The 13,335-nt window shown below is 44.6% G+C and overlaps 1 protein-coding gene across 1 annotated transcript in view; it reads right to left on the bottom strand.

Annotated features, from left to right (window-relative positions):
• Positions 1–12,953: 12,953 nt before the first annotated feature.
• LOC130493533 (zinc finger protein 665-like) overlaps positions 12,954–13,335 on the bottom strand; it is a 32,312-nt gene continuing 31,930 nt past the window's right edge. The window contains exon 13 of the mRNA XM_056867299.1: positions 12,954–12,964. Coding sequence (XP_056723277.1) covers positions 12,954–12,964 — 11 coding nt within the window. The remainder of the gene's footprint in view (positions 12,965–13,335) is intronic.

Here is a 13,335-nt window from a genome sequence, read left to right as displayed (position 1 = left end):
GAAGTTGGCCCTGTGACTGCCGTCACATCGGGTTTGGTCCTCAGTGTGCCGGATATGATCTGAATTCCTGATCTCCGTATCTCCACAGACACCCTTGTGCTTGTGCACACACTCAGAAGGACGATCCGTGGACTCTGCTGTGTAAGATTTTGGCAGGGAAATTCAGGAGGATGAGTAAGCAGCACGCAACTACAGAAATTAATGTTTGCCCCTCCTTCTCTTTTTTCTCTCTGGCAACAGTGCTTTCCCTCACCAAGTTTGATGGGACACCCTGGGCAGAAGAAGAGGAAAGGGCAAGCTTCCTGATTCCATATTCTCAGGACTCAGACAAAAGGAACCATTGTGAAGTCACCAGTACAGGTGGGAGAATCCACTGGTCTATTACCCAGTGCCATCTAATCAGAGGACTGTTCCTTCCAGGCTGCTACCTGAAGGTTTAACTGCCCACTATGCTGTTTCCATGCCCACCTCAGGCCACCAGTGGTTCCTGTCAAACCAAATGTGCCCAGCAGGGAGCTACATGTTGGGTGCTCACAGGCTTTCAGAAAACTTTATTCTCAGGAACCTGATTGTGCTTACACTTTCTACTCCTCATACAGTTTTCTTGACTGGAAATGGCTCCAGTGAGCCACTGATTTATGATATTAGGGAAATGTACCCCATCAGTAAGCCTGAATAACCAGATACCTGTACCTTACATGCATGCTCTGGACCATGGGGGTTTCAGGTTGAAATTTCTCAGGTGTGTGAGTGAGAGGGGGGTCCAATTTAGGGTTGCCAACTCCGGGTTGGGGAATATGTGGAGAGGGTTTGGAGGTCGGGGTTTGGAGAAGGGAGGGACTTCAATGCTCATTTTCTCCAGGTGAATTGATCTCTATTGGCTGGAGATCAGTTGTAATACTGGGAGATCTCCTGGACTGGAGGTTGGCAACCCTAGTACAGTTTGAATATGAAACATGATGTGTGGAGTGAGGGGGCTTAATCCTCCCCCCCACCCTCTCATGCCATCTTCCCAACTTGAATTGGACCCAGGTAGCCTTTAGTTGTTCTTCCAGGAAACCTTACATGTAGGCTTATCAGTATGCATATTTTTTCTGAATAGGGCAAATAATGGCTCCACGGACTGTTTCAGGTGGGAGAAAATGGTGCAGGGAAGAAGAATTTAATCCCCTTCTCTTCACCCACTGCTGTCCCCATCCAAACTGGGCCTCCACACAGCTGAGATTTATGTTTCAAAATCGCCAGAAGTGCTGTGTTGTGGTTTGACAGGGCCCACAGCAGATCCAGAAACAGTGTAATGGTTACAACTTAGGGTTGTTGAGAGGATAAAATGGAGGGGGGAATCCTAACATCCTCTGAGGAAGACCAAGGTAAAATATAATAGAATAAATTAAAGTCAATGTTAGCGGATCCTGTTGTTGACTGGCGACAGTTTTACAACTAACAGGTTTCATTCCTTGGTGTCCTTTAGCCCATATTAAAACACACCAAGCGGGAGAAAGTCGAAAGATTTATTATTCAGCTGAAAAACAGGCTCCAGTTCGAAGCAGAACCACTTTTAGTCCAGCATAAGATTATAAACTTGCCAAGATGTCAATCATTACAAACATCATGTTCTCCTTCTCTTTACATCATTCTTTCCCCACCTCAGACATACAAAATCATGTTAAGCCCACATTACATCTTTCCATACGACCCATTATCAGAAAATTGAGGCAGCTTTGCCTTTAGGGTGGGCAGTTTACTATGCTAATGAAGCAAGGCCTCTATACTTTGGCCTTGGCCAAGATAGCAACCTAATCCACATTTACTGAGACAATGAATGCCCAGAGGAGTTCTGTGGGAGGTGGGTATTCATCATTCTTTCTTATCTCCTGTTTCTTTTTGCAGTTACTTTGCAGCTATTGTATACCAAAGAGTCTTTCATCCATTAGCTCACGGTTTTGTGGCTGCCTTTTACTCAGTCTAGCAAAAGCATTTTAATTTCTTTAGTTCATTTTCTCATTAACCCTTTGGTCAAGCCTACAATGTCAGGGAATCCCAGGGGAGCTGAGTGCTTCAACCCACAGTACTGTAGAATGGGAAAGCAGAACCAAAAGTCAAACTTATATGTCTCTCCCCAATCCTTTATTCCAGCCCATGTTTTTGAAGGAAATACGAACAGGATGGAGAATAATCTACTGCCGGACAATTTTGTGCAAGACAAACCTCATGAGACTTCTTTCAGAAGCGCAAAGGACATACCTCTCCAGAATCATGGGGGAGGGGATTCGGCTGGGCATCCACGCAGATCACTGAGACAGCAAAAAAACCAAACCAGAGCCAAAGAGGAGAAACCCATTACTCCTCAGAATGGCTGTCAGGATGTCAAGAAAACTGCTGTCCAGAAGAAGATCGGTAAGGATGGGAGGCAAAAGGCATGTAACAAATGTGGAAAACTGTTTAGTTCAAGTATCCTCCTCCTTAAGCATAAGAGATCCCACATGGGCACAAAGTCTCAAAAATGCTCAGACTGTGGTAAAATCTTCAGCCGGCACTCCTACCTTAAAAAACACAAGAGAACCCACAGAACGGCGAAACTGTTCGACTGCTCGGACTGTGGAAAATCTTTCCATCGGCGTTCCCATCTTGCTTCACACCGAGGAATCCACACGGGAGTCAAACCTTACAAGTGTTCAGATTGTGGGAAGAGCTTCCGGCGGGGACCTGACCTTAACCGGCACCAGAAAATCCATACAGGAGAGAAACTGCATACATGCTCAGATTGCGGGAAGAGTTTCCTACTGAGTTCGAGCCTCTCTAAACATGAGAGGACCCACACGGGAGAGAAGCCGTATAAATGCTCGGACTGTAAGAAAAGTTTCAGCCAGAGATCTCACCTTATTGTTCACAAAAGAACCCACACGAGGGAGAAACCGTTCAAGTGTTCATTCTGCGGCAACGGTTTCAGTCAGAGGGCTCATCTCACAGCGCACCAGAGAACCCATACAGGAGAAAAACCCTACAAATGCTCTATCTGTGGCAAAAACTTTAAACTGAACTCAGCATGTATCAAACACAAGAGAAGTCATCCTCTGGATGCTCAAATGATGAGGGATGTTTCTGTCTGATGCGAAGAATCCATGTGGGGATTCAAACCATACAAATGAGTCACTTCAAGAAACTCTTGCATGAAGTGAGAAGAAAGAACTAGTTAGGTGTAGTGGTTACAGTGTAGGATTAAGAGCAGGGAGTTCTGGGTTCAAATCCCCAGTCAGCCATGAAGCTTATTGGCTGACCTTGAGCCATTCAATTTGTCTCAGCTTGGTGTAGTGACAGCGTGGTGTAGTGGTTAAGAGCAGTGGTTTGGAGCAGTGGACTCTCATCTGGAGAACCAGGTTTGATTCCTCACTCCTCCACATGAACGGCAGATGCTAATCTGGTGAACTGGATTTGTTTCCCCACTCCTTCACATGAAGCCATCTGGGTGACCTTGGGCTAGTCACACTCCCTCTGCCCCACCTAACCTCACAGGGTGTCTGTTGTGGGGAGGAGAAGGGAAGGTGATTGTAAGCCAGTTTGATTCTTCCTTAAGTGAGAAAGTCGGCATATAAAAACTAACTTTTCTTCTTCTTCAGTTTACCTACCTCATAGGGTTATTCTGAGGAAACAATACCGTGGAGAAAAACACATACAAGGCTACAGCTATGAGGTGTGTCAGGATTGATTTCCACAAGACAGAATTCACAGGGCCTGGATTATAGAGTGAACTCGAACACTGCCATATACAATTGGTATATTTTTTCTTCTCTCCGCATGCTGTTCCTGCTACAGATTGGCACCACGGTGTGTAGGAGATTCAGCCTCTCTCCCACATGGTGTTATTCTTAACAGAAACACTGTGAAGAAGGCACTGTTTGGCCTTTTGCACATAGGAATGTAAGAACATAATCCAGGAGGAGCCCTGCTGGATCTAAACCAGTGGTCCATCTACTCCAGAATCCTGGTTCGTATACTTGGCCAACCAGGGAATGGAGGCTGAGACCTACCTTTGTTGTTACTGACCCCCCCCCCCAACACTGGTATTCACAGGTACATTGCTTCTGAACAAGGAAGGTCCCTACACTAGTGGCCATCACTAGATCCTGTGGATGTGAATTCCACAAGTAAATTGTTCTCCATTACTGTGAGGAGCTATCCTAGTGTATATGTGTGGAGCAACACACATGAAGCTGCTTCTACCGAGTCAGACCTCTTGGAGAGCCAGCATGGTTGTAGTGGTTAAGACTGGTGGTTTGGAGTGGTGGACTCTAATCTAGAGAACTGGGTTTGATTTCCCACTCCTGCACGAGGCCAGCTGGGTGACCTTGGGCCAGTCACAGTTCTATTAAGAGCTCTCTCAGCCCCATCTATCTCACAGGGTGTCTGTTGTGGGAGGGGAACGGAAGGTGATTGTAAGCTGGTTTGATTCTGTTCTCAGTAGGCATATAAAAACCTACTCTTCTTGGTCTATCAGGGTCCGGATTGTCTACTCTGACTGGCAGCAGGAGCTCCAGAATCTCAGGTCAAGGGTCTCTCACCCACCCCCACTGCCTGGCCCTTTTAACTGGAGATGCCGGGGATTGAGCCTGGGACCTCCTGTATGCCAAGCAGATACTCTACCATAACCCCTAACACCCCCTCTCCGTGTGTCACTTCTGATCTCAATATAAGACCACTTCCAGGAGCAAGACAGACCTGGGTTTGAACAAAGTAGTTCTACGCTGTGGAACTAGGGATCTGGGAGATTCCAGGTTTGAACGCCCACTTTACCATGGAAGCTGGGTGACTATGGGCTGGTCACATGCTCTCAGCATGATCTACCTCATAAGGTTGTTGTGAGGATAAAATGGGGAGGAATAATTATGTTGCAAGCTATTGTAGCCCCCCCCCCCCGAATTGGGGAGAAAAATGGGGTATAATTAAGTAAGTAAATAAATAAGTTCTGTCACCATCTAGATCTAAAGTGGGAATGAGGTGATAGAGCCCTGATGCAAGAAAAAGGACTACACCGCGTTAGACCTGCAACTGGGACATGCAGCTGTGCCTGTAAAGCAGCTGGCAGCTTATAGCAGCGTGCAGGGCCAGATTATTAGAAATTGTTTGGCTCTCAGAGTTTTTCACTGAAAAATTGGCACTGACCTTTAGAAACACAGCTTTAGGAAGGATGTGAAAACCAACCAGATTGCAGCAAGATGTGAGACAAGCATTTCGAGGTTGCAGTCTTCCCTTCGCTGAAAATCTTTAGTTGATGCTTTTATATCCTTGTCTCAATTCCCTCATTTGTAACATAGGAATGGTAATAACACTAGCCTGCCCTACAGGGTTGTTGTAAGGGTAACTGAGGCAAACAGTATAAAATAGTTCAGTAAAAAATGCCTGTTTCTAACAGAGACACCTTCAGGGACTTCTCTGTTCCAGGTACATAGGAAAATACAACTAGGTGAACCAGAAGTGTTGACAAAGGTGTGAAACACCCCCACCCTAGGATCGCCAGCTCTGAGTTGGGAAATATTTGGAGATTTTGGGGGTGGAGCCTGAGGAGGATGGGGTTTGGGGAGGGGAGGGACTTCAATGGAGTATAATGCCATGCAGTCTGAGTAATAAAGAATATCTGTACCTATTTTGCACCATCGGCCTTGGCTTTATTTTTTATCTTCTGTAACTGGTGGGGCCTTTTTATTTCTCTTTCCAACCCTAATGGCTACACCCCCCTGGCTCTCAAAATGTTCACCAACAGGAGGCTCCATTTGTTTGTGCTGGAGTAAGGTGACTTGGCATGCCTGGACACTGGGGGGGGGATACATTATGCTCGATGTGCATATTTGTTATCTTCTTAATGAATGAGATGAACTTCTCTCTGACTCCTCCTCCTCTTACTGTGTCCTTTGTCCTCTCTCTCCTGGTGGACCTGCCATCTACAGTTCTCTCATGCAGAAGCCATGCCTTCTTATTTGCGCACACATAGAATCAAAGAGTTGGAAGGGACCACCAAGGTCATCTAGTCCAACCACCTGCGCAATGCAGGAAATTCTCAACTACCTCCTAACATGACACTGTTAACTACTTAACATGACACTGGATGCGTTGGTCAGTTGCGATAGGGAATAATATTCTTTAGATTAGGCTACTTTCTCCTTTTGATGGCAACATGGAAGTGAAGTGAACCTACCTCAATAAATGTATGTTTTGCCTTTTTGCAATTATACTTGCTTGGAGTTTATTTGCTGCACCTGGTTCCACGCTTCTACGACGGTGCAGCTTTGCTATATTAACTAATACATATCCTCAGTCATTTGCTCACTAAACAGAAGACTAATTGCACAGAAATATCGGAAGTATCTATGAAGACAACACGATGCAATGTAAGGGGGGAAAGGAAGATTTTATTTTAAAATATGCAACCATACTACTAACAGCAGCAATGAACAAGGAGTCCAGAAAACCATAAGACCTTACGCCAGACCAGAACCCAACAGTAAGCTGCATTAAGGCCCATCAACGTGCACTGCAGCAAAATATTTTAGAGCAGGGGTGGGGAACCTTTTTCCTGCCAAGGGCCATTTGCACATTTATAACATCATTCGGGGGCCATACCAGGTGTAGATCTCCCAGTGTGCGGGGGAGAGGCTAGAGTTGCCAGGTCTCCGGCCACCACCTGGAGGTTGGCAACCCCAGGGGACACCACGCAGAGAAAGCGTGGAAGGCGCCCCCGCTCCTCCCCCAGGTGTGAGGGCAGCCAGCTGTGGGCCCGAGCAAACGAGGCACCAGGGGGGCGCAGCCCACAGTCGATCAGCAAGGGAGGAAGGAAGGAAAACAGAGAAAGAGGAAAAGGGAGAAAGGGAGAAAGAAATGGAAAGAGGGGGAGAAAGAAAAGGATGGAGGGAGACAGACAAAGAAAGAGACAGAAAGAGAGGGAGAGAGAAAAGCCTTCCCCCCCACACACACACACCGGCCCCACGCGACCTGGCCCCAGGCTCCATGCCCTCCCACCCCCAGAGTCCACAAAAGGCCCCCCAAAGCCCGATCGGCTCCTGCGCGCATGCTCTGCTGCCAGGAACCACGGGCCTCTTTTCCCCCCTCCCTCTCGTTGCTCAACAGCCGACAGGCAGCAAGAGGGGCTTACAGTGTGCCCCGTCGATCCTGCACGCTGCGGCTATAGGGGGCAGCCTTGGGGGAAGCGTCCCTCCCCCTCCTCTTGCCGGCGAGAGGAGGTCCAAAGGCCGCTGCAGCGCCCCTGCAAGCCGTAGCCCCAGGAACACCCTCAGGCAGGGCCGCCCTGTGCCGCCACGGCGGGCCCCCGGAGCTCCCGAAATGTCCTCGGGGGCCGCATAGGGCCCCCGGGCCTGAGGTTCCCCATCCCTGTTTTAGGGGGTATGATATAACCAATAACTTTCTTAACTCCTACAGTCTCGGTACTGCGCGTACTGAAGCCTGATTCTGCGCATAAACTAACTCATCAGTCATGCTGCTTTCAGCAGGACGTACTTTTCAAGCAAGTGTAAACAGAATGTCAGGCTGAGCAGCGAACATGTTAGCTTACTTAATTCCCTGCATGGATAATTAACTCCAAATGGCTACCTGAAGCAAAACGGATCAACTCAAATTTAAATGAAAAAAGGCTATTCTGGACAAATACGGCTAAATCCAGGTTTACGAGGTCTTCTAAAATATTAAACATTATGGCAAAGAATGGAACAAACAAAAAGGGAAGAAGAACTCAAACTAGACAAAGAACTTAAAAGTTGAGCTGAAAATTATAATAAATGATAACAATTGGCCAATAAGTTTTATCATTGATTGATGATATACACATCCATACGACATTGGAAATATATTATAAGACCTCTGTGTATATGCCAATGAAAATCCCATATTTTACAACAAGTGACAACGAGCCACATAATACAGAAGGTTATTACTTTACAGCATACCTTTATTTGTATTTCTGGATGTGTTTATAAAATATGTGAATGTATAATTGACTACTGAAGGCAGCCGCATAGGCCGAAACACATTTGGTTTATTTATTGGTCATTTACATTGATTTTGTATTATTAGCTATGTTGAAAATTAGCAACTATTTTTATATATTCTTTTAATTGGCCAGCCTGAATATTAAAGGCCCAGTGTTTTTTAATTCAGTGTACATTGCTTAATAAATAATATCACTATTTGGTTATAATTTTCAGCTCAACTTTTAAGTTCTTTGGCGAAGAATGGAGCCAAAAATTCTAGAGATATTTTGAAGCAAGTGTCATGGGGTCAGCCTACCTACACCTCCTCAGACGAGGAGTCCACAAGCTGCAAGGAGTAAAGGCAAGGAGTAAAGGACAGGCAAGGAGTAAAGCCTAACATTTTAATGTTCATTTCACCCAGTGGGTTGCATTTCTAATTCACTAAAGGTGTGTGCTATAAACTTAATACAGATTCTACACCTGTTTTACCTGTTATGATTGCCCCAAAGATACTGTAACTGAGTAAGGATGCTAAAAAATTTCTGTTAGAAATCCTAGTTCCAAAAAAAGCAAAGATGCCTTCTACTGGGCAGTGGTATGAAGAGGAGTGGAAGCTTTTAATTTTAGATAAAACACGGTATCTTCACAACTCAAAGTAGCAAATAACTTATCTTAACTCTACAAACTTTTTAAATAGATGGCTGCCTTTTCTAGAACAAGTGGAAAAAGGGGCATCACAAAGTAAACGATACTCACGAAACTATTGTATGATTTGCATTTATTAAGTTCTGCTAAGTGAATACAACAAATGGTATGAGTTCTGTAAAAAGTACTGATGTATAATATTGGAACATATATTGGAACCAAGTATTGAAACATATCTCGACTGTACAATGTTTAATCTCTTGTGGTTGTATTTTTATTTTGTTGTTGTTGTTATTATAAAATAAACTTAAAGTAAAGAGTTAAAAAGAAAAGAAATCCTAATTCCTCTAGTACTACAGCTGTCAAGGTTCCCTGGAGTAAACGGAATGACCATTAAACCATTTAAGGTTGCAGATATGCCAAAGTGCTCATGTTCTACAAAGATGTGGTTCAAAAAACTATGATCTGAAATCCAGATTTATATGCTGAATTGCCCACTCAAGCCAATCCCTGCATCTAAATGTTAGCTTACCTCATAGTCAAGCCTTCGCTATTGGTCCTACTAAGTCCCACCTAAAACAGACAACGACATCACTGATGAAACATGTATACAAATGGAACTTATCCCAGCCATTCACATCTTTGAGTATTTAGGTTGCTTTCAAATACCCTTTCCATAAATATCCATTCGGAAAGATTCTCATAAGTGCTTTGCAGACTCCCAAAATGGTTTCATGGCAGAACCATGTCCACCCTCTGTAGACTCACATGGGTTTTCATCTTGGATTCTCAACCATGGAGTTGGCACAGTGGAACCAATATTCAGAGTACCGCTTAAGTGCTTCTCTCGTGTATTTTCTTGTGAACAGATACATAGGAACTCTGACTGAAGCACTTACCGCATTCAGGACACATATAAGGCTTTTCCCCAGTGTGGATTCTATGGTGCACGGTAAGTGCTGATTTATGAGTAAAGTTCTTTCCACATTCATGACACCTGTAGGGCTTTTCTCCGGTGTGGATTCTCCTGTGAGTAATGAAGGTAGACAGAAGGCGGAAATTCTTCCCACATTCTAAGCACTTGTGGGGTTTCTCTCCTGTGTGGATTCTTTGGTGAAGGTGGAGAGATGCTTTTTCACTAAATCTCTTCTCGCATATAATACACAAATAGGGTTTCTCTCCACTGTGGCTTCTTTGATGGGAAAGGCAATGAGAATTCTGGCTAAAGCTTTTCCCACACTCTGTACATTTGTAAGGTTTCTCTCCTGTGTGAGTTCTCAGGTGCCTAACAACATTCGATGATTGAGAGAAACTTCTTCCGCACTGAGGACACAGATACGGCTTCTCTCCTGTATGGGCTCTCTGATGTTTGACAAGATCTGCACTCCTAGACATAGTTTTACCACATTCAGCACATTTCATGAGATTCTTCACTGTATGGCTTTGCTGATGACGCCTCAGGTAAAGGTTTTTACTGAAACACTTCCCACATTCTTTACATTTATGAGGTGGTTTGCCTGTGCAGTTTTTCTGAAGTGGGTCAGTTGGTCTGTTCCATCGATCGGTTTTACCAGGTAGGTGCAGAACAATGTCTTCACATTTCTCCAAAAGTGTTTTGTAAGTAGCGTGTTTTACTTGTTGCCTTGTGACAGATATTTTGGCTTGCTTTTTGGACTCGCACCTGTTCTCAAAAGCATCACTTGCATCAGATACTGGAAGAAGATTCCCTCCGGGCCTTGCTTCAGCATCATTTACAATCACAACTTTTTTAACTAGGACAAAAAGAAAAGGCAGACATGATTAACTTCACATACTTGCCTAAATGTATTTGTATCACTCCTGCACGTGTCCTGCTTCAGGGATCTGTGCCTGAACCCCTTTGATTGGAAGTGGAGCATGTGAACCAACTCCCCTGAAAAGCACTCTGTGTTCAGAGTGATCCCAGGTGATACGAAACTTCTGTCTGTAGCACTAGAACGATGATGGTTCATTCAGTCATATGAGCCATCGCTGAACATTACAATAAAACATGAGCAAATATTCCCTATTTTCCCTGGATTTGTTTCCCCACTCCTACACACGAAGCCAGATGCATGACCTTGGGCTAGTCACACTCTCTCAGTCCCACCTACCTCACAGGCAGTGGGGAGGGGAAGGGAAGGTGATTGTAAGCTGGTTTGATTCTCCCTTGAGAGAAAGTCGGCATATAAAAACCAATTCTTCTTTTATTTTCTTTTAAATATTTTTAATCAATATGTGATTAATACTGTACCTAGTTGGAACTTGAGCCCTTGACAAAAGAAGGGTAAGGTTTCTTTACTACTGTAGATATCTTCTCAGTGGGCCTGAAATGTTAAGAAATGACTCCATGCAAAGCAAACATCAGGACTTGGAGGAGACAGACTCTAGTCTCTGCTGCAGATGAGGTATGGGGGGGAGAAGATGTGTGCCTGTGTCTGGGAAGAAAGCGTAGTTTAAGAAATGTAAAGAGAGATCCAGACAGACCCTGCTGAGAGTTGGCTGATCTCCTTCTGAGGACTTGATGTGGAGTCATCTACTAATTTAGAAAATTTATATGCCACCTCTCCAGAGTTGTCAGCTTCCAGGTGGGGGCATGAAGATCTCCCCGAATTACAACTGATCTCCAGAAGACAGAGATCAGTGCCCTGGGAGAAAATGGCTGCTTTGGAGGGTAGACTGTATGGCATTATACCCTGCTGAGATCCCTGCCCTCCCAAAACCCTCACACACACACACCCCAGGCTCCACCAGGAGTTGGCAACCCTACCAGAGACCTGCTCGAGGTGGCTTACAACTAAGATAGCAAAAGAAAGACTTTTAAAAAATAAAAAACAGGTCAACACAATTAAAACAAGCCAGGGCTTAACAACAGTGTAAAATACACATGGCCAAAGATCGTCTTCCGATTCGGAAGGTAAGCCAAACAGCGTCTCCGATGTGATGTTAAGAATGACAGCGTGTGTAATGGGAAAAGAACTGCTGAATAAGAAATTGAAGAGCTTCGTGCTCAAGTCCAGCTTCTCCAGGAGCGGGTCCAATTCTCTCAAGGGCGGCTGATGAAAGAAAGAGTTCAGGAAAAAGGAAGCCAGCATCCTTTTCTCGCAGTGGATTGGACTTTTTTTGTGATTTTAGTGGACTAGATATCAATGACTGGACAACTGGAAGCATTTTCACTGGACTGCTCAAAACTAATGTGGAAAAGAACCATTTCTAAAATATTATATAATAGTGTATGTTAGCAGGAATAGGTTGCAATTTGATAAGTTTGCTTTTTGGCCATAGTGCTGTTTTCTTTGCATAACTCACTGGCTCAGCACAAGTTTGGTTTTGATATAACTAAAATACACACCAAGCAGCCTAAAACGATGTAGATAAAATGATCCATGGTCCAGAAGCAGACCCTGACATGTTTAAAAGACAAAACCCCTTAATTAAAAACCTGGGTAAAAAGGAACTTTTTAGCCTGGTGCCTAAAAAGGAAAGTAAGGCAGGGGCCAGGCGAGCCTCATGGAGGAAGGCATTTCAAAAACGGGGCCACCACTGTGGATCTATTGCTCTACAGAAGTCTCTCTTTGGCTCCACCTGTGCTCTACTCATCTATCTTTAAATAAAGCAGATAGCAAAAAAAAAAAAATCTAAGTTTCCAGTACTCTCTCTCCTACAAAGAAAATGACCCGGGGAATCATTGTCCCTGCAAATTCTCATCTCTAACAGGAGGAGGAGGAGGAGAGTTGGTTTTTATATGCTGGCTTTCCCTACCACTTAAGAGAGAATCAAACCGGCTTACAATCTCCTTCCCTTCCCCTCCCCACAACAGACACCCCGTGAGATATTTGGGGCCGAGAGAGTGTGACTAGCCCAAGGTCACCCAACTGGTGTCATGTGTAGGAGTGGGGAAACCAACCCAGTTCACCAGATTAGCCTCGGCTGCTCACGTGGAGGAGTGGGGAATCAAATCCGGGTCTCCAGATTAGAGTCCACTGCTCCAAACCACTGCTCTTATCCACTTCACCACGCAGAAGTAGAACATGTGTAACAATATACTGATTTCCTTTTGTCTGTGATAAATTGGTGTCCGCTGAGTGCTGTTCAGTTCTGGTAGTATATTTTTTCAGAAGCCCAAAACAAACAACCACTCATTGGGAGTGAAATGATTGACCTCAAAACTGACTTGCAGATTACTAATACAGAGGTTCAAAGAGTTAACATCTTTATGGTTTGTGTCATTCTGCCAATGGTCAAGTTACGCCTTGGTGATATTTATTTATGCCCCATCGAGGACTCAGTAACCCAAAATAGATAATAACTCGATCACTGCAGTGCTAAGGTGCATCAGGAGAAAGCAGCCTAAAGAACAGAACTACTTTCCCATGCACATTCCTTGTCAAACACCATGTATCGAATGACGCTGTTCCTCCAACAAAACAGCATTTTTGTTTGTGAAAGAGGGGGTAGACATTTCTGCCAGTTCCCCTATCTTACCCTCAGACCCCACTTTGCCCTGAAGGGACCCCAACCCCATCCCCAGAACAAGATGTTGGGGGCTTAGTGGAATGCAGAAGAAGATGGAAGCAGGAAAGCCCTGCTCTGCAACCTCTGCAGACGGTTATTTACATGTCATGACATCTAAATAATAAATTGGCTGGACGCAGCGGAGATTAGGGGTGTGCATTCGGATATGCCAAACTGAAAA

The sequence above is a fragment of the Euleptes europaea genome, chromosome 1 (genome assembly GCF_029931775.1).
Source record: "Euleptes europaea isolate rEulEur1 chromosome 1, rEulEur1.hap1, whole genome shotgun sequence".
Classification (NCBI taxonomy): domain Eukaryota; kingdom Metazoa; phylum Chordata; class Lepidosauria; order Squamata; family Sphaerodactylidae; genus Euleptes; species Euleptes europaea.
Note: the sequence above shows the minus strand (reverse complement) of the source record. Positions and strands in the feature narration are given on the sequence as shown.